General features: G+C 43.4%; 1 protein-coding gene across 2 annotated transcripts in view; it reads left to right on the top strand.

Annotated features, from left to right (window-relative positions):
- Positions 1-21,792, top strand: part of SLC41A1 (solute carrier family 41 member 1) — a 49,734-nt gene that overhangs the window by 13,555 nt on the left and 14,387 nt on the right. For both annotated transcript variants that reach the window (XM_084853295.1, XM_084853296.1), the window contains 7 exons: positions 3,903-4,010; positions 13,188-13,259; positions 13,786-13,930; positions 14,020-14,166; positions 15,395-15,542; positions 16,411-16,490; positions 20,214-20,348. In XM_084853295.1, the coding sequence (XP_084709421.1) occupies positions 3,903-4,010; positions 13,188-13,259; positions 13,786-13,930; positions 14,020-14,166; positions 15,395-15,542; positions 16,411-16,490; positions 20,214-20,348 (835 nt within the window). The remainder of the gene's footprint in view (positions 1-3,902; positions 4,011-13,187; positions 13,260-13,785; positions 13,931-14,019; positions 14,167-15,394; positions 15,543-16,410; positions 16,491-20,213; positions 20,349-21,792) is intronic.

Here is a 21,792-nt window from a genome sequence, read left to right as displayed (position 1 = left end):
GTGTGAGATGATTGTGAAGGTTTTCATCTGGCTAGATGTATGAAGGTGCCAGCAAAGCAATCACTTTGACAATGTGAGGATTCTACACGACACCTTGGGACTTCTGATGCAGGATAGGAAAATTTATTGCATCTAATTTCTGTTTGAACTGTGGGTCCTCTCCCCTACTGAGATGCCTGTTTTCACATTGCCCATCTCAGGGCACTGAATGTCCTAGGAAATCTCTTCTTTTGAGCGACTTGATGTTGTAGGCCTTCCTTTCAGTGCTCTGACATCTTAGGCAAATAGAAGGGCACTCTCTGCAGAAGCCAGCAAGGTCTTGATTATGGTTATAAATATACCAGTAGAATCCTGACTTGTGTGTTTTATTAAGGGAGTTGGCAGGCACCTATGAATCCTATCTTCTGACGTAAGTGGAGTATCTTATTTTTCTCTCCTTGGAAGAACTTTTTTTCTTTGGGATCATCCCTACTTGGATTCTGTTCCCATTGGCTTTAGTTACAACCTGAAGCAGATTTATCTGGCTCCAACTTGACATGCAGACACTGCTGAACAGACAGTGGGTGAAAATCTTTCTCATTTGCTATGTCTTTTGCATCAAACTTATGATAATGTCCAAGGGGCTAACACATGTGCATATAAAACCCAATTGGCACTAATGGGAGACTTCCTGCCAATGCAAATAGCACTGTCAAAGGAGGGGCATGGCGTCCTTCCTGATATCCCAGATAGTCCTCAGGACTGCAGCAGGGGATAAAAGGTTTACATTCCCCCTCCATGCCTGCTGTGGTCCTGATAATTATCAGCCGCTCGGTTGATACTATTTGCACTTCTAAAATCCTGTACATTAAATGCATGTAGTGTCATGTCTAGCTTGGCCCTGAGAGCAAAAAAGCTGCTAAGAAACGCCAGGCATTTTCTTATCAAAGGCTGCCAAATACTATGTTTCCTTAAGGCTCTCTTGTTTCTGGGTCAGATAGGATCTTATGATCTCTTGTTTTATGTCCTGTTATATACTTTGCAATCTTGAACATAAGGGATTTCAGATGTTCATTTAAACCATTGGCCGTATTGACTGGAGATGATGGGAGCTGTAGTGCAATACATCTGGAAGGTGCCAGGTAGTAGAAGGCTGATGCTGCAGGTTTGTCTGGTGCTCCGTCAAAAAGTTGTGAAAACTGTGAAAGGTGGGAGACTATTCTATTAAATGTGTTTCAAGGACCTACAGCTCTAAAACTGACTCATCTTGATTTCAGAATAGCTTGTAACAATGTACCTAGATCCTTGATGCCACTAAGTTGGTGGGACAGCAGGTAATATGCTGGGGGTGGGGGGTGAATCCTACCAAGATTGTAGTGGCAGTGGTACACATGTAACTACAGCCTGAAGGTCTGGATCCTAGTTATCTAGACATTGCGGTTGTATGAAGTGTTGCAAACATTTTAAAGGCAGCAGTATTCTTGCCTTAAAATGTTAGGAATGGTTTTCACCCAATATCTCTTCCTTCTAATCAAGAAATCTTATTAGCATACAAAATGCCTTTACACTAGCATTTTACAGCTGTCATAGTTACAACATTGTGTTAATCACTGTAGGTATCTTTACCTTACCATTTGCATTTATCTAAACCTATTTTTAACTGGCAATATGATGTGCTTTTATTTTCCATGTGTAGAAGCCTGGTCTAACCCTTTATCTGGCATTAGAGAATCACGTTTGTGATAATAACCAGAATAACATGTAAAAATCATTTATAATTTTCTAGATTTCCAGAATTTTGCTGTCCTGGTTTCAGAATTGAATTTTAATGGGATTTGTTTGCATTATGGGGATAATAACTGTTCCCACTGTCAGCTTCAACCTTTCTTCAGCCTCAAACCCACATTGATTTCATATATACAGAGTTTGGGGAGCATACAACTAAAAGGTCTCCTCTCTCTAGTGCTGGACAACTGCATATCAATCAATCCTAAAAATAATCATTGAGGAAAATGGAGGTTGTTGGCCTCTGTCCATGACCTTAAAACAAAAAAGCATATTGAAACACTTTTGTGGCTAAAAGAATATGTTTAGAGACCATTGCTTAACCTCTTTCTGTAGGTTTAAATGTTCCCTTTTAATGTTCCTGCAGTACTCCTGCTTATCTTTTTAAGCACATTTTTTTTTCTTTTGAGAGCACAGTTAGAAGCAGTGGATTCTGAGCATATTGTTTTACAAGGCAATCTGCTTATTGTCTCTTCAGTTGTCATTTTGCCATGCCTAGTCCCATTTCACATACCTGGCGTTAAATGGGATCAAGACATATTGGCTGTGTTCACACATAACACTAAGCCATGTTTTATGTTAACCGTAGTTTATTGCTTTAGTCACAAGTTTGTTCATAATGACAACCCAAAGTATGGGTTGTTGTTGAATTGTAGGTTGTCATTTTGTATAAACCCTTCATTATGGTTTAACTATGGGTTATTAACCACAGAAAACCCATGGTTTGTTGTTGGGTTGTAAACTCTGGGTTGTTTGCAGTTAACAATCAAGAGTTAAACCATAGTGCAGGGTTCACACATAATGACAACTCACAATTCAGTGACAACCTATGCATTGTTTCATGCATTGTTGGGGGAGAGACAAGTCATACTCAACCTGTACTCTGGGTTGTTAGGTGCAAACCAGGACATTGGCTTGAATCTTGATAAAAGTTAAGGAAGCTCACAGAAAGAAAGTTTCCAGCCTTCCACAACAACAACATGATTAATATTATTTTTTCCTCACCCCAGGCCAGGACTGATTATAGAAGACAGGTATGGGGTGTGAGAGCATTGAAGTTTAATCCACTCCAGAGTACTTTTCCCCTTCTTCCTGCAAGTAGAAACTAGACATGACAATGTTAAACTGTTGAATTACCCTCTGACTTCCTCCCTTGTTAGAAAGTAAAAGACAATCTTATGTGTTTATTTTGAAGCCTTATTTTTGCCTGCAGTCTTTGCGGTTTTCTCTCTTACTGCCGTAGAATCTTTGTCCTGTAATTAGTACTGCCTAAGAAACCCATACTTTTGCCCTTTATACAGAGTGATCAGGTTTATGCTGGATGGGACAGGATGTTTACAGGTCTTTGGATGAGGGAGTTTATTTCTGTTAGTTGCGTCCTTTTTGCCTCTGCCCACACTTCTGGGGGTTTTTTTGTTTTTTGTTTTGGTGAGTTTAATTGGAAAGGAGGGATGCCAGAACCAAGAGCTTTGAGGGAGATGGCCTTGTGACTGTCCCTGGTCTAGGAATTTGAACCAAGAGTTTGACTCACAGCTGCACCAGGTACATCATGCATCCTTTAGCCAGTCACAGGCAATGCAATCCTATGCATGTTCATTCAGAAGTTAGTTCCATAGTGTCCAGTGGCTGTACTCCCAGGTAATTATGCATAGAATTGCAGCCAAATTATCTTGGTTTCTCTGATCCAGACCATAACATTTCAGGCAAATAGGTGGATAGCTCACCACTAAGCAGAACAGATCCTGCCACCACCAATCTCATTCATTTGTTGCATTTAGCATATCTTGCCTTTCTCCAAGCAGTTGAAGAACCCTTCACAATAGGCGGTGAGATACTTCCACATGGCAAAAGATTATGTGGCCTATACTACACTGCACTCATTTGTGCCTAGCTGTTGTCCTGTGAAAATTTAAGAATATCTCACCCTTCTGCTCAAGCGTGGCCTCTCCTATCATGGCAGGAGACCATCAATAGCAGGAAATAAGCATCTTCCTGACAGCTAGTCTACTGCTGCTGATCTCTAGGATCCCCAATAAACTGTTGAAGAACCCCAGGGTTCCTAGTAATATAGTTCAAGAATAACTGCTCTCTGCTGAGTAATATCTTCTAGATCCTGAGTGTTTTCCTTGGTTTTGCAGCACTGGGACGTCTTCAAGTATGTGACTGAAGTATTTATCTTGGTTCCAGCACTCCTGGGACTGAAGGGGAACTTGGAAATGACACTAGCATCTCGTCTTTCTACAGCGGTGAGTATTTTGGTTTTATGGCTGGCAGGCAGGTAGCCATCATACCTTAACTGGGTTTTTTCTTCTGCTTATATAGCTGTGGTGTCAAATTGGAGGGTTTTTCTTGAAACCTTAAAATTAACTCTGGTCCAGCAACAACAACAATAAGAACAACAACAACAACCCTTTCAAGCACAGGGCTTGTTTTAATCACTTCAGATGAAGAGATTTCTGGGAGAAAGAGCAGGATGTTCTTGAAAGCAGAGATTACTAGTTTGTATGAAGTTAGACCAAACTTCTCCAAACTGGTGCCCTCCTGATGTTTTGGACTTCAACTCCCATCAGCCTCAATGGTCAGGAATGGTGGGAGATGTAGTCCAAAACATCTGGAGGGCACCAGGTTGCGGCAGAGCTGAGACAGACTATGTTGGGGATTCCTATATATATAGCTGCTATTTTCACTTTGATTAGTGAAACATCACAACCTATGAGGTCACTGATGCTAGAGCAGCAGCATTGTTTTCTACTTTGCTGTGAGGCATGGCCAGGCATTTCTGAATCGGTGTAGAGGCTGTTTACATGTGCATGTAAATGAGTGGAAGTCTAAATGTGGCCAGTGACCTCTGTTTCAGTCTCCAGGTGTGGAGGCACAATTGAATGAATAAAAGCATGCAATGGCTTGGATCCTAAAATTCCTTTGTGACCAGAACAGCATTCATGGAATGGTGCTTTCCTGCCTCTGCAGCCCCCTGCATATCTGCTCATGGGGGTTGGGAGACACGTGTGAATAGCGTAGGGGGGCTGCATATGGATGGGAGAGTTGGTAGAACTTCCCCCTTATCTGAGTGGAGGTGCAACTTGCTGTCCAAGCCTATATTGGCTTGTCTGTTCCTTTTTCTCCCATTCCACCCAACCAACACCATTGCACAAAGTAAGGCACATTTTAACTCATTCATCATGGTTGTTGGAAAGGAACCAAGAATCAACCAGTGTTACAGTTTTCAGAAGGAATGCTGTAAGACACTTCCCTAATCAGTCTGCTATGATGTGTCTAGAATTAGATTCCCAAGACTGCTGTTATGTTCACTTGCAAATAGGGGAAATAAAGTTAAGAGGTTCAGACATTTTGGGTTGGATCCAGGATCTGCCTTCCATTGACGGAAGGGCTCTACTCACAGAAGGTGCCTCCACCTGATTTTGGGGGATCTCCCCTTCCCTCCATACCACAGCCCACCCTATTTAGCAAGGTCCCCCAATCCTCTATGTAACATTTTCAGGGGGCTAGAGGGGTTACCTTGGGGATTAGGGGGCAGGGAGGTCCACTTCTGACAGTCCAGTTGCATGTGCCTAAATCCTGATCCAGCCCTTTGTGGTCTCAGTGGTGTTAGTACTGGTGCTTGGATCACATGCCCTCTTACAAGAAAGACCTGCTCTTGATATAGTACAGTTGGCTGGTTGTGTGTGAACGTGAATGATGTGAAATGGTTTCTAGCTCTCCATTCACATTCCCAGAATGTACTGAGATTCTTGCAAAGCTTCTGCTACCCTTGGAGCTCTTGTAAGTTAGACAGAGCAGCCCTGTAATGTAAATGCAAAGGTCTGCATGCCAGGCTCTTGAAGAAATAACAGGTTCACTCTAATTGTTCACTCCTATTATACTGGTAATTTGACTTTGATCACGGAGTGATCGAGGTATGGCTTCTTTACTTTTTCTGCTTGACCTCAAAATCCATGAACACTAGATAAACTATTTCAACCTTCCCCAATCTGGTGCCAACAGATCTGGAGGGCACTAGGTTGGGAAAGGCTGCACTATTTTATTCTTCAGTGTGATGAGTGATGGTTTGATATTCCTGTGGCTGGCCACATATCCCTCTCATGGTTGTACGGTTGCAATTATTTTAATACAAAAACAGCACCTGCCAGGGACTTAACAGTTAAACCTTTGTCTCACTAATTCAATAAGGATGCACCCTCAGAGTGCTTTAGACTTCTATGATGCAAAGGAAAATAAAGCTGTTTTAATGGGATGTGCTAAGAAATATTACCATAATCCAGTTCTCGGGAATAGATTACCAGGCAAGGAGCCATGTGGCTTTCCCTTGGCATGTGGATTAAATGTGTTTTATAATATTAAGGTATCTTTTCATCTTGAGTATTCTCTCATTGAGCAAGCAGGTTTGAATAGAGGCTGGCCAACAAGCCCAACTAGACATTATGGAGAGGCATGGAGTTGCTATGTTAGTGCAGTTAAGGCATAATGCTAATTGCAGGTTTGGAGGGATCCTTGCAAGGCAGGTTTCTTTAAGGAAAAGACATTCCCATAGCTGGGCTCCCAAGCCAAAAAGGAGGTTTGGGGAAAGCAGCCTTGGGGGAAGGGGGACTTGCAGGGCAGAACCAACAGGCACAAAAGGAGCAGAACACTCTTCTTCCCACCCACTTATTCTCTGCACCCAGCTCCCCATTTTCAGAACATAAGGAGTGGGACAATATGACATATATGACATAAGGAGTGGGACAATTAGCTAAGCTAATCTTCTTTGGCCCTCAGATGGAAGTGCTGTGACTGAAGCTGCCATGCCTAACATGACATGTATTCTGCCCTTGTGGCATGTACTTGCACCTCCATGTTACAGGAGTCCCAAGATGATGAAATGAAAATTAGTAGCCTAATGCAAGGACAAGTACCAGAGAGCAGTGAGTCTGGGGAAATGCTACATGAGCATTGCTAACTGTCTGGCCCAGTTCTGCCACTTTCTGTTGGCTCTTAGAGCACTTGAACATTGGTGCAGCATTTGCTTAGCTGCCATTTATATGTCCCCCCCTTCAACAGTTAATTACATGCTGACATTCCTTTCCCTTCTGATGATTTTTCATTGTGCCTGGCTTTTACTCAGCACTTCTCCATCAAGTGCTTTACGAAAGGGGACAAGTATATTGTTCCCATTGTGCAGACAGGACAAAATGAGGCAGAGTGAGGGTGGGTTTCCCAACTCAATGCAGGGCATGTTGCCAGTTGGTTGATGGGGTGTGCTCTTCTCCCCACACCCTAAAACATTATAAATTGGGCAAAATGGCTTTCAGACTAGTTGTGCTGCTGCATGTAAACTATGCATTCTCAGGCTTGTGTGCCTTCGTGGTGCAACGGTGGTATTTCGCAGGCTGCTTGCCCAGTGGGACCACCTCAGAAAGATGGTGTTTACTTCAACAGCCGCAGAACTACAGAGCTTACACCAACGGCACCCTGCACTGCCTATGTCGAAGAGGCATGCGTCTGCTGGGCCACAAGCTATGGCAGCCACCTCTTGCAAGCAGCCCCTGCTGTTTCTTGGCGGTGCTCCCTGCTTTTCCTAACAGATGTCTTGGATGCAGTGTTGTTAACTAGCACCAGCCGCTACCCTTCGATCTGGCTGTCTGTGGGACAAACTCCTTCTTTCAGTCTTTTCTACACAGCTGTAATTCTAACAAGGGACAATGCAGAAACGAGAGGCTGCAAAATTCCTCCCCAAGCCGCCTCCTCTTCCTTGGTTTCTGTAGTGAAAGTGACTTTTAGGCTTGTCAGCTGCTTGGCCTTATTCTCCTCCCAACCTTGCAGTCCTTAAACTGTATTCTGTCTGTCTCCCTGTAATAGAGAAAGTAAACATCGCCCTACAGGTGGGGCAACAGTAGAGATGCAATAATGTTTTGCTTTCAGTAAGTTGGCCTGCTTTGCAGCAGCTGGAAATGACAGTGGATCCATTTCCACTGGTGCCTTGGGATACCTCCGTAATGTGGTAGCTAGAGACATAAAGGCTATGGGTGAGGTGGGGGGAGCTAGAAAAGTGCCGGGGGGTGGGTGGGATCACTTTTCCAGGAGGCTTTTTTGTTCTGGCAGGGGAATGGGAAAATCTGGGAGGGGAGATTCTGGCTTTTCTGGATCTTCAAATCTGTAGTGGTGGTCCTGATTTGAAGTGACACTGCATATATCTATGAGCCTGTAATGCTGAAGGCATCTGGTAATTTTTTTAAATAATTCCAGGCATGTTGCTGGGGTAGGGGGAGAGAAAGTACTATTACAGACAGTATCTTTTCCAGGATCCATACAATGCAGTGAACACTCCTTCAAAAGTGAATAGACCTACTGTCTACAGAAAGTAGCATCAGCATGAATAATCTCTTCCCCCGAGGAGTTATCTGAACTGGCTTTTAGAGAGCTACCCAAAGTCCTCCACAGATTGGGGCTTTGGCTCAATAAGTAAGTCTGTCTGTCTCTGTCTCTCTCTCATATATGTGACCTTGACTTGAGTCCTATTTCCTTTTTCTTGGTTGTCCTGCTCCAAACTGTGCTTCTACAGGACCTTGTGTCACAGTTGTACCACTTAAGCCTCTGCTGCATTCCAGCCAAGCTTAATAGTGCTGGCAGCAAGAGAGGCTTGGCAGGGAAACAGGACTCCTGCTTGCTGGGTAGAATACTTTTTATTCTTTCCCACCCTCCTCCGGTCACTGGCAAGCTGTTGTGTGTAGGAGGCAGGTTTGGTTGAAGCATCTGGGTCTAGAAGTGCTATCTGAGTCTGCCTATCAGTCTGCCTCTTTGTACTTGAGTTTCTTAAAGAGTGTCTGGTTTAATTGTTGGTGAGCAAAACTCTAGTGTTGGAATATGCTTATGTGTTCTTATAGCTCTTCCAGTCATCCGTGGTGATAACCTGAGGCCCTTTGCGGGGGAGCATCTTTGACATTATTGTGCCACTTGATAGTTTTCTTCCTTCCCCAGCCATTCCTATATTTTAGGGTACCTTTCCCCAATCTGGTGGCCTCCAGATGCATTGGACTGCAACTTCCTTCATTCCCAGCCAGCATGGCCAATGGGCAGTGGCAGAAGATGTGTTCCTCCTCACAGTGGTCTTAACTGTTCAAAAGCACATTTTCTTAATTGTGCCAGGCAGTGTGCCTTGCATATACAAATGACTTCTGAGAAGCATGTCCTTACTGTTCTGAATATAGCTTCTTCACTTGTATGTGCAGATAATTTATCATTAGATAGCAGTAGAATTGCAAAGAGTGTTGTGGTACATCTCCCAGCCAATATTTGGTCACTATATTCCTGTTTTCAAAGATGAAATGCAATAGTTAGGTTAACATGTTAGAGACCATCTACTCAGTTCCTGATTTCGCTTAGCTATGCCCTCACCATAAGAGATGCTAAGAGATTGCATAGCTCACATGTTGCTCAGGTAAAGTCCCAGATTCAATCCCTGACATCCTTACCAGGTAATAGGACTGGGACTGTCGGGAGCTGCTCTGTCTCAGTGCTAGGTGAGAAGGATAATCAGTTGGACTTTTATAATGGCTGAGATGAGATTTCAGTCTTCCCTTTAGATCACCTTTCCCCAGCCTGGTGCCCTCCAGATGTGTTGGACTACAACTCCCATCATTCCCAGCCAGCATGGCCAAATCTCAATTCAGGGCTACTCTGCAGAATCTCATCTTTGCCTTGGTAAAGAAAACGAACTAAGACAGACCCAATCAGCTCAGCTGGCAGATAATAAGAAAAGGCCTGGCCAAGAACCTGTGGGTTGGCAAGGGAGGGAATCTAAAATCAATATGCTTGTGAAACATTAAGGGTTCTTCTTGATTTTTGGTGCTGGTAGTCTCCACCAGAAGAAAGCAGTTCCATATAGGCAAAAGCATGGAACTTGAACGTAGTTAGTCACACATGACGACAACATCATGTTAATTTTTCCTTGGTTCCTCAGGCAGAAAATCCAAATGGTATTCCCTTCCACTGATGTTCAGGAGGATTCCCCAGGGGATTGTGCCCATGAGTCAGATCTGCCTCCCACTGCATTATCCTTAAGGATGTCCCAAATAATTGTGTTTTGCCTGAGGCAACCACCTTGCCTTACATTAAGGTCACACCTGGTTGTGTAACTGGCTTTGACTTTCCAGCACTGTCTATCCACGCACTATCTATCCACTGTGTGGATAGATAGTGAAAACATGTGCTATATATTCCATACAACATTTAGATGCTGTGCTTTTTTTTTTTCATACACAGAAATCTTGCATGCAAAACAGCCTAAGGACACCTACTAGAAGAGGAGTTGGTGCCTGGATAGGGAGGCCCAGCTTGCTCTTCGCAAATCGTTCACTTTGTTAAAATTGCATCAAGTGAGATGGGGTACAAACAGGTTGCTGCTCTCTGAAAGAAGGTTCTGTGATGGAGTTGGAGGTAGAAAGAAACAAGCTGTGTCCACAGGCCTGACTTTGGTTCTTTTGTTGGCTGTTTATCAAAGATCAGCTTCATTACCTTGTAGGCTGCAGTTCTGAGTACACACGTATTGGAATCTCATGTACTCCTTTCTTAAGGTGTCCAAGAGGGGGCCCACCTGCAGTGGGGAAAATTTAGGAGGGGCTTTTTAAAGTAGGTTTTCTGGGGACTTGGTCATTATGCTTGCTGTGCGGGAAGGAAGCTTAGTACAGTTTCTCATTAGCTGCGCATTAAGACTCCCCAAATTCTTTTGCCATTTTAGAAAGATTCCCCGCCCCACCCATCTCCCCTGCTGGAGATTAAAAGTTTCCTTTTGCCTACAGCCAGGTTATGTTAATCCCTCACCTAATTGCAAGAGAACAAGAAAGTCCTGAGCCAAATTCAACAACAGAGCTACGGTTCTAGCCCTGCATGAATCGAATAACTTGTGTTCCATTCTTCTCAGTGGAACTTGTCAGTTTTAGCCTGAAGCCTCTCACATTTCCTACAAGTTCCATTGCTGCTGATGACAGTTTTTCTTTCTGCATGTCCTGTTGAAGCAAGGCATGAAGGAAAAACCAGACCAAGAGCCTGTTCACACAGTACATAGTCAAATGTAAGGCATGAACAAAAAGTAAGCACTGAAGAAGTTATAGAAATGGCTGGCAATAATTCTCATGACACCAATGGAACTTTGACTAGCTCCCAGTAGTAGGTTTTGCTGCGGGCCATATTCATAATTTCCCAGTTCACATCTTACATTTTTAATGCATTGCAAACATTCCCAGGAATACATTGGACAATACTTATTTTATGAAAAACTCCTTTAATTTCTCCCCCTTCCATTTCTCTCCCTTCCAATGTAATAAGGCATTTCACTGTAGGATGCCTTATTCTAGAGAAGTGGTAAGATTCCAACCAAGGCAGTTCTGTTATTTCTCTGAAGTTGCTCCTTAGGTGTCTGCCAACAGTCTCTTTCAGCTGTCAAAGAGTTCTGAGTCCAATTGACATGAACATCTAACTGCCTTGCTCAAGCCCACCCTAGGTGGCGTGTCTAATCTGCAGGGTAACATGGAATTGCAGGGCTGTTCTTAAGCAAGGGCTGTTCTTAAGCAATAGTGTGTTTAGAAGGAGAACGTGTGCATGATCTGCGCAATTGGGCACAATGCTATTGGTGTTTTGTTGTTGTATTATTCCTTTTATTATGTATGCCATCTTGGAAGGGTTCAACCCTTAAAGGTGGCGTAAAAATGATTTAAAATAAAATTCCATTCTGCAGATGAAAGTACATGAAAAATTTGCATAACATATAGCCCCAAAATGTATAATAAGCTCTTTGAGACAACGTCTACTGAAGACTCTCCATAGTTCTGTATCCATGGCTGGCTCTCTTAGGGATCTAATGCCTAGATTTGCTTCTTGAAAATCTCTCATGACATTAGGAAAAACATGTTCTTAGCCTTTATGATTTTGAAGTACCTGAAAGAGTTCTCCTTGGATGGAGCTTCAGTAATTGGGGGTGGAGTGGGGTTCCTGTGACTTGTACTCCATAGTGCTCCCTGGTCCTTTGTACCTCTGGATCAAAGGGAAGTCCATATCTTCTGTTTCCATATCTTCTGTTTACTTGCATTGCTGCCAGGATAAATTATGAAATAGCTGCAGTTAGAAACTAGATGACTACTTTTTCCCTTTGTACCTATGTGTAACTCCATCTAGAACAGGAGTGGGCAACTTGTAGGCCAAAGTATCTGGAACCCCACAACTCCCATCAGCCCTTGCCATGGACTATGCTGGCAGGGCTGATGAGAGGTGTAGGCCAAAACATCAGGAGGGGCACAAGTTGCCCACCCAAATCTGGAACACTGACATGCTGGGGAAATTCTGCTATGCTTGAGTTCGATTTCTTCTCTGAACCAGGGTAACATGATGTATCTCTGGCTGTGGAACCAAATGCACCATAAGTGACTATTTTAAATGAGCCACTTCCCCAGAAGTTGCAAAACCTTGCTGCAATCATTGGGTCTTCATTTGGCACATTCTGTGTTTGCACTTAATTGACACTGGTGTCATTCTGACTTTATCAGAGCTTGAGTCCCTTTCACAAACCACCAGATCAATACGACCAACTATTTGTGAGCCAGAAATGATGGGTTACAGTTCTGACAAGTGAGACTACTGAAACAGCCATTTTTCGCAGCATTGGCTGAGTGCCTTAGGATGTTTTTGCTTTGAGCTGTGAAGAAATACCAAATACGTATGATGCACATTATCTCCATGGAAAGGAAAGGAAAGGAAAGGAAAGGAAAGGAAAGGAAAGGAAAGGAAAGGAAAGGTTCCTCCTGTGCAAGCACCGAGTCATTGCTGACTCCTAGAGGGATGCCGCTTTCACATGGCAGACTATAGCGGGGTGGTTTGCCATTGCCTTCCCCAGTCATGACTACCTTTCCCCGAGCAAGCTGGGTACTCATTTTACCAACCTTGGGAAGGATGGAAGGCTGAGTCGACCTGAGCCAGCTACCCAGGACCCAGCTTCTTCTGGGATCGAACTCAGGTCGTGGGGAGAGTTTCGGTTGCAATACTGCCACAAATCCCTCCTACAGTTCAGAAAGGGTAGACGATTACTGTCCAAGAAACTATATTCTGTAGTAATATTGCCTACACAAGCATAATCCAGTTATCTAGAGAGAGGCTGTTGTAGAATGTAGAACTCTCTCATAATTAGGATTATTTTTTTCCTCTTCTGAACCAGGTTCTAAGAGTTTTGAGCATAGGGATTGGAGGGGAAGGTGGGGAAGACCCTTGCCTGCAAGAACTGAACTTTGGCTGTCAACCTACCAACATCCTGCACACAAACCTCTGTGCTCACATTATGACACAAGTAGGGTACAAGCACACTTTAAAAACAGATCAGGATGCCACTATCCATTTGCTTTATCTTAAAACATACTGTTTAATCTGTGTTTTTATTTCAGGCTAACATTGGGCAAATGGACAGTCCCAAAGAGCTCTGGAAGATGATAACGGGAAATATGGCTCTGATACAGGTGATTCTGGGGAAGATGATGGTGCCTTTGATCAGAAGGCAAGGATGAAAGCCTGCAGAGAGAGTGCTGTCGATGACTCGGCTGTCTCTAGATGTGTCGGTCATATGATCACCAGGCACAAAGAATACTGCCAAACACTCCTGCCATAGCCTGGAAGAAGATTCTTTTAAAGTGTATACTTTCTCGCTGACCAGCCAAAAGTCAGTCTACGTCTTCAGCATTGGCAAGCAACAGGGAAAGGGCTGGGTTGGCACCAGCAGCAGCAGTACAGGTGCAATGTTGGGTAGAGTACCCAATAGCCTCTACTACAGGGATGGACACCCTGTGGCCCTCCAGATGTTTTGGCTTGCAACTCCCATCAGCCCTCATCATTGGCTATGTTGCCTAGCGCTGCTGGGCCACAAGTTGCCTACTCCTGCTCTACTGTCTGTGGCAACTGTTAAATGATAGTAGGCTACCACATGAGTAGGAATGGAAACTTCAGTTAGTTCTTTTTCTTCAACTAATACCTGACCGCATCTTCTAGGTTCAAGCAACAGTGGTTGGTTTCCTGGCCTCGATTGCTGCAGTGATATTTGGCTGGATCCCAGATGGACACTTCAGCATTGGCCATGCCATTCTTCTTTGTGCCAGTAGTGTGGCCACAGCCTTCATAGCCTCCCTCGTGCTGGGTAAGAAAAAAATACTTTGGGGTTAGGAGAGGTATTTTGCCTGCATTGCCTTCGCAGCAATGCTAGACTATCCATTCTCTGGTCTGTAGGCATGATCATGATTGGCGTAATCATTGGCTCCAGGAAGATGGGCATCAACCCCGACAACGTGGCTACGCCTATTGCTGCCAGTCTTGGTGACCTCATCACCCTTGCTCTGCTCTCGGGGATCAGCTGGGGTCTCTACATAGAACTGGGTAAGATTAAAGAGGTTGCATGGCTCTGTTCTGTATAACAGAGCAAATGAGAGGCCAAGTGTGTAACAAAATGCTGAGCTAAAAAGCACTCCCCATCTCAAAGAATCATAGCAAGGCACAATATCACACTAAAAGTGTATTTAGAAAAGTACAAATATACACAACAAAATATGTAAAAGTATTCTACAAATATGGACATGTACATAAGAACCGTATAAAATAGTGTCACAAATGAATACACACACACACACACATATACTGCTGGCTGTTATCTCAGTTTTGGAATCTTCCTCTGTAAGAAAATACTGTATTATCCATGCCAATTGACCCAGTTCACATGATCAAAATAGCCCACTGTGTTTTATTTAAGCCATGGTGGGCTGTGGCATGTGCCAGGCAGGATTTGAATATTTACCGCCCAGCCACAGCTTGTCATATTGTGCACACCTGGGCAATGGGGATTGCACGACCCTAGAACAGGCCATGGGTTATGCAAGGGTTGTTTAACCCTCACACAACCCCTGCCGGTCAGGTTCACACAACAGGACAAGTTGTGGCCAGGTGGTGAATATTCAAAATGGCTGCGGGCACACAATGCAGCCCATTGGGGTTTAGGTAAGCCACGGCAGGCTGTTCAGTCATGTGAACCAGCCCAATGTATGGATTACATGCAGTCTCAAAAGTCATAAATATCCCCAAAGCAGACTTCATAGAGTTGGCAATAGCCAAAGCCAAAGAACAGAGAGGGCTGATACTCAGTTTCCTAAGACATAAATTGGGTTCTTCTAAGAAAACAACTCCTTTGAACCCACAGTTTTCAGTGTCAACAGAAACCAACAGAAGGCAAACTCTTTTTCTCTCCCCTGCTAGCAAACACATCTCTCTCTCTTTCTCTGGGTCACCATCCATGCATCCTGGCTCATCACCCGTAGACTCTCGCACTCATGCATGCACCAACCACCTTGACAGGCACCAAGAAAGGTGTCCAGAGGCCTGTTGCTCTATGATGCAATCTTTGAATGCTTCATTCATTAGAACAGGGTGCACAGATAGCTTATACATTATCCTTGAGATTTTAACCTCTGCTGATGGTCAAAAGAGTATTGCTGTCTGTTTCTGTGAGTGAAACTGGAGTATGTGGCCATCTTGACATTTGCTGCTTCAGTACAATGGTCATTCACCCCACTGTTGGCTGTCCTTTGATCTCTTATTTTTTCTTTCCACTCAGAGGACAAAGCCTATGTGAATCCACTGGTCTGTGCTTTCTTTGTTGCACTGCTGCCCCTTTGGATCATCATTGCCAAGAGGAATCCAGCAACCCGGGAGGTGCTGTACTCTGGCTGGGAGCCGGTCATTATCGCCATGGCTATTAGCAGGTAGGAAGGCTGCAAGTGGCTTTTGTCAAGGGAGAATGCCTTGGGCTCATACTCTTAGCCATGTGGCCCATCTGCTGCTTAGGAAATAGATAAAATGGAAGGGGAACAGCAAGGTTTCCTATCTTAGGCTTGACCTCCCCTTTAATTGGGTAAACTGTTCCAAGGCTGAAGTGTGTTAAAAAGTTCATGTAAACATGCAGTTTTGAAGGTCAGATCTATTTACTCTCCCTGCTTGGTCAAAACAAACTCTACGATAATCATCCTTGGCCAGATGCATAGGGAACCCTTTTCTTAGCCAAAGGGCCAGACAAGTGGTCTCTCTCTCAGCTGTCAGGCTGAACTGTTAAGAAATCGAAGCATCTTGTCCGAAATCACATGCAAGTACCAGAGCTGATTTTTTTAGAGTTGCTTTTCGTTACCCATGTGCTGCGTTCCGTCGGAAAGGAAATAGTTTGAAAGGAAGTCTGGATGCCACATAAGAATTCATACTTGTTTGTAATTTGTGAGGGGGAGGCAAGATTGACTGCGGTAAAAGCACCACTCTTGATTGTTCCTACGAATCTAGTTTTGGGAACTCCCATCTTTTAAAATGGCCTGTTTGTGACTGTTTGCTTGCCTGTCTTAGGGACAGGCTGCAAATGACTAGAACTCAGTTTTTCAAAAGCATTTTATACATTTCAGAGAAACAACGAATATTTGAGGAAATGTGTTTATGGATGTATTTAGTGCTTTCGAAATACATTTGGTGCTTTCAAGGCATCACTGGGGGGCGGGGGAAATGGGTAAGTACTTCGGATTACAGCAGAGACTCTTTTGTGCAGATGGCTATTCTGTCCTCCAAAACTGTCTTCATTGTTTCTCCTTGCAGCGTTGGAGGGTTGATATTAGATAAAACTGTGTCGGATCCAAATTTTGCAGGGATGGCTGTCTTTACTCCGGTTATAAATGGTGAGTTCCTCTTTGCTCATGAGCAATCAACCTCACGGCATTTAAGAGTTAGGGAACCAAAGGTAGTGGAATTTTAAATGGTTTGGCAATGCCATGGGGAGGGGGAGCTTCCAGTGAAGATGGTTCTTCTGCTAGCAGCTTGACTCTGCTCCAGAGGCAATAGCAAAGACTACTCCTTTAGAAAAATACAGTTTCTCTGGACCACTGGCTCTCTAGCAGAGGTGGGCAGTGGACAGCCCACAGGCTACCACCACTGCTGAATTTGCCACGGTGGCAAAAAAAGGTGGCAACTTTGCTTGAAAACAAGGCACTCTTTCTTGCCACTGCAAATTTGGCAGTGCTGGTGGGGGCAGGGGTGCAACCCCCAGTGGGGTTCAGGGGGACAATGTGGAATCCTGATCCCGGAAGCTCCCCACCCCTGCTCTATAGCCAGAAACAGAACTGACTGTGCTAGGAACATGGACCTGCCTGCCAAACAGAACACATTACATTTGGGAAATATTGCTCAGACTAAAGGCTTGCAAATATATTCCAGAGCCCTTGGTATGTTATACATATTGTGCCTTGGAGAGCAAGGGGATGGAGTGCAGAGGCAGGATGGCCACACCCATTTTATATATGGTATAATTAAATCGACTAGAATGTTGTAGATTGTAATCCCCTTGGGTTGCGACCATGTCACCTTGTACAGTGCCTAGCGCATCATTGATGTTAAGGCCAGGCTTGGTATTGTAAAGGGCACACTAATCAATGGTCATGAGTGTTTTTTTTTTTTAAAGCTAACTCTTTTACAGATCTTGCAACACCAAGATTGCCCACAAAATTAACTTGATAACTGCTAAACTGAGAACAAGAGTGAATTTTATGAATGTTAAAACATTTTTAAATTTTATATATGACATTTATATACCACCTTATCTGCTAAAAAGCCATCAAGGTGGTGTGCAACAATGTAAACAATTAAACTTTAAAACAATAAAAACAAGAGCATTGAAACAGTACAAACATTAACATTAAAACTACACATTTTAAAAGGTCAAATTAAAAAGCAGTCTAAAGGTCAAGAGAGTGGGGCCAGTCGTAGTTCTTGAAGGAGTGCATTCCATAGTTTTGGGGCCACACGGGAGAAAGCCCTTTCATGTGTGCCCACAAACAGGCCTTGATGGTGCCCTCAAAAGGGCTTCTGCAGATCTTTATACTCAGGCAGGTTCATAGCAAGATAGGACCTGGCTGTCTAAGGGACTGCCTAAGTTATTTAGGGCTTTGAAGGTTAAAACCAACACCTTTAATTGTGCCCAGAAAGCAACTGGCAACCAGTGCAGGTCTTTCAGGAGAGATATAATATGGTCTTGATACTATGCACCAGTTAGCAGCCTAGCTGCCACGCTTTGCACCAAGTGAAATTTCCGGACACTCTTCAGGAACCCTATGTAATGCCAAACTCAAAATCTAGCCAACCTAAGATTTGTTGATTTCTTTGCTAGAAACACAGTTAACTTTGTTTAATGATGTGAAAAACAATACAAGAGTGTCCATCCTTTCCCTTAATATCTACAAATCGGGAATTTGACTTTTTAAATTATAAATCAATTTTTAAAAACAAAACATAGATTTGGATCCAGAGTTATGCATGTGTAATGGGGCTGGTGGAAGAAGACTTCCCGGCCCCCTCATCCCAGTGGCAGCCCCCCCCCCCATGCTGCACTGAAGGTCAGGGGGACCCTGATTTGGTGGGTTGTGGGGGGGGCCAAGGGAGAAGGGGGAGGTTCCTAAAAGTCTTGCGGAGGCATCTTCTGCAAGTTGAAGCTCTGCTTATTAAAGGTGCTCTGCCTGATTTTGGGGGACCGCCCAGATCCCCCTCAGTCCATGGAATTAAATAGGGTCCCCATATCCTGGGAATAATGCTCTGGGCAGCATTATCAGGAGGCTGCCATGAGGAGGAGCGGGTGGGGAATCTGCTTCCACCAGACACATTGCACACGTGTGACTCTGGATCTGACCCATTGTTTTCACAAAAATGCTGGAATAGCCTTTTGAAAACTTGCATAGAGAAACATAAGAGAGCTTCTTCTTTTTTTCTTTTTTTTTAAAGCATACAGTGAGAAAGGAACATAAGAAGGGCCCTGCAGGGAGATATTCATTCCAGCATCATGTTTCTCCTGGAGGCCAAACAGATGTCTATGGGAAGCCCACAATCAGGACATGTGGGTAATATCCCTCTCCCACTCTTGTTCCCCAGCAACTGGTGTTCAATGGCATATTATCTTGACCATTGAGGTTCCATATAGCCATCATGGCACATAGCCATGGATGCATCTAGCTTGCATTATTTTATTTAAACTTGTTTTAAAGCCATCTGAATTGGTGGCCATCACCACACATTGTGCCAGTAAATTCCATAAACCTTTCAAATCATACTGCACAACACACATTTTTTTAACAAATGGATTTCAACATTACTTATGGTTTCCTGATCTTACAAAAGAACCCCAGCTTTCATTCACAGATTATGTCTAAAGTTAAATGTAAAGTTAACTTCACTAACTTGGCCACATGTTAGAGAATTTGGGATGAGATTTTTGTAGGAATTATGTTTCTCTCTTAAATAACATCAAGGTCCATATTGGGGCAGGGGGAATCATAACTAGTGAGTAATTGAACCAAGTACAGAACTGGAAAATAAAGGAAAGTCACCAAAAGAGGAGTGATTTATGAAAGGATTATATGTATATCATGCTGACTAGTAAAATAGACTTCAGGTGTATGTGGGCAGGAAGAATTGATATGATCTCCTGGTTATTAGAAAGCTGACAACTGCTAATCTCTTACTGGAATAAAATTCAGCTTTTTGAAGCAGTTTGATCTTGGGTATGATCAGTATTGTAACTTTAATAGAAGGTAAATTGTATAAAATCTTATATAGAGGACTGGTCTTGAGCTTGTGTTTCAGGGATATTTTTTCTCTCCTGGTGGCTTTGTTATAATAGTTTGATTCATAAAATGATCTAATTAATGAGAATTGAACTGAGTGTTCTAAGGCATCAGAACTGTATCTCATATATCCAGGTGAATAAATAGGTGCTAACTGGAAGGTCCATGGGCTCTATGAAGTCTAGCATCATAATTCAAGAGAATGCCAGTCTGTAGCCAGTTTTGGGAAGATGCGTGATTAATGAGCTGACTCAAGAATATAAACAAGAGGAGACACATGCCAGTGCAACCATACAGGAATCTTCCTACTCTCTTCTTGTGGGTCTGTTTGCATTCTCTGTGTGCGGGTGATGTGCTAGTTGTAAACTAAGCCTCTTTGTTACTGCTTTGAAATTCTCAAAGGCAGGCTCTGTCCATCACTAGTGTAGTATACCACTTCACAGTGTTTCAGCCCTAGTACAAACTGGGATTCACTCCTACTGGAAGCTATAGAACCTCCCTGTGAGACATGCCAGAGTTCAGCTTCAGGCTGTTCTTGCCGTGCTGTTAGGGATTTGATTCAGTTTGGATAAACAAAGGCTGTAACAATAAAACTAATCTCAATTTAAACTATTCAAGTAAAATGAATATCATCCTGGCCACAAATCCTGTTGGGATTCATACAGGTGCTCACTGGTAAGTGATGCTTTGGAGATGCCAGGTGCCTGCATGCATGAAAAGGATTTGTGGATGTATTGATGTTGGGGGATCTTGGGTTCTTCAGTGTAATTATCTATCTCCTTATTCCTGCAGGTGTTGGTGGCAATCTGGTGGCCGTCCAGGCTAGCCGCATCTCCACTTACCTCCACATGAATGGGATGCCCAGAGAGAGCTCAGAGATAACCCCCCGCAAGTGCCCAAGCCCTTGCAGCACCTTCTTCAGTTCAGGTAACCTTATGGCATGTTGCTGTGTTTGAATACTTCCCCTTTAAGTCGTAGCATCCTAAAACTATTGATGCTGGGGTGGGACTAATTAGCCTTGAAAGGAAGGCTAATTGGTGATTTCTTGGTTGACATGTGCTCTGGCTTAACTCTTCACAGCTCTAGCCCTGTAGCAAATCAATCTAAGCAGATCTCCTCCTGCCTTGTAGAGATCTCCTGTACTATATCATAGAGAATTTTAGGAGTTCCACGTGGTAATTCTAGATTCAGTTTTGGCCCTGCAACAGTCTGTGTAAACCCTTGCTCGCCCTTTCCCTTCTTCATAATGAACAGAATATTATCCTTACCTAATCTTGCTGTTTTTAAATTGTAGCAATTTAATTACACAGGGGATTATGATATGTATATATGGAACTATTTGAAGCTCATGCTATTACAAAAGGTCATAAGCAACCCAGAATATTCTGAAACTTTCCTACTAGCATATGTCCTCCTAGATTCTGTAGTGAAGCTTTGCCCTTCTGTAACATGAAACTGGATCTCAGTCATTCTGTAGAGTTCTGTAGGTAAATATAATGGCTCTGCAATTATAACCTTCTGATAGTCAAAAGGTCTGTAACTGTGTACAGCTATGTTTACATAGTGCAATATAAAATAAGCCTTGAGAATCCAGTGTCTCCTAAACCTTAAAAAGTAAAGGCAGCCATGTTGGTCCTTAAGGAAAAAACAAACAGCCACAGTTGAGCAATACAAAATTGGAACCAATAAAAATGGCACAAAACAGTGTGCAAGGTAATTAGTTCCTCAGAACACTTCATTAGGCTGGATGGTATAAAACCTAGGGAGTTGGAGAAAGAGGAAAAACAACAAAGTACAAAAATTAGGCCAAATGTTACAGCCGTAAGGTCTGTATTTAGAGCCAGTCTCAAGATGTAGATTGAAGAGTGAATGGTGTAATCTCTGCTGGATGCTGTAGGTATCAGATTATACCTAGGATTCTGGGATGAAGAAGTAATGCCTGATCCTCATTTTTGAAAACATAAAGTTTGGTTGTTAGTGTTGGAAATAGGTAGCAGTCAGAAGAGGTCTCAGCTCTGCAGTTGAATGGAACATGCAAATTAAGAGTACAGTACTTCACATTTCAACAGTGGAGGCTGGTGGCTCTGATGCCAGTGGGGCAGTGAGGTGGTGAATCCATTCTGGGTTGACGACAGAGCCTCCACTGCATTTCAGTGTCAAAACTTCAGAGGGGTGTTGCTTGGTATGAGGCCTGAGCCACAGACCTATTTTCCAGAGCCCTGAGTGTCTGTTGGTGCCAACAGAAGGTTTTATCTGAAATTTAGTTGCCGTGTGTGGGGTGGGGGGATGATTTTTCGGTGGACTGAAACTGTGAAGGGAAGGTTTAACCTTCCCCTTCCTCCATGCTGCACCAGCTTACTGGGTTCACATG

Source organism: Heloderma suspectum, chromosome 4 (assembly GCF_057233095.1).
Source record: "Heloderma suspectum isolate Gila_16-S chromosome 4, 16-S_ref, whole genome shotgun sequence".
Lineage (NCBI taxonomy): Eukaryota > Metazoa > Chordata > Lepidosauria > Squamata > Helodermatidae > Heloderma > Heloderma suspectum.
Note: the sequence above shows the minus strand (reverse complement) of the source record. Positions and strands in the feature narration are given on the sequence as shown.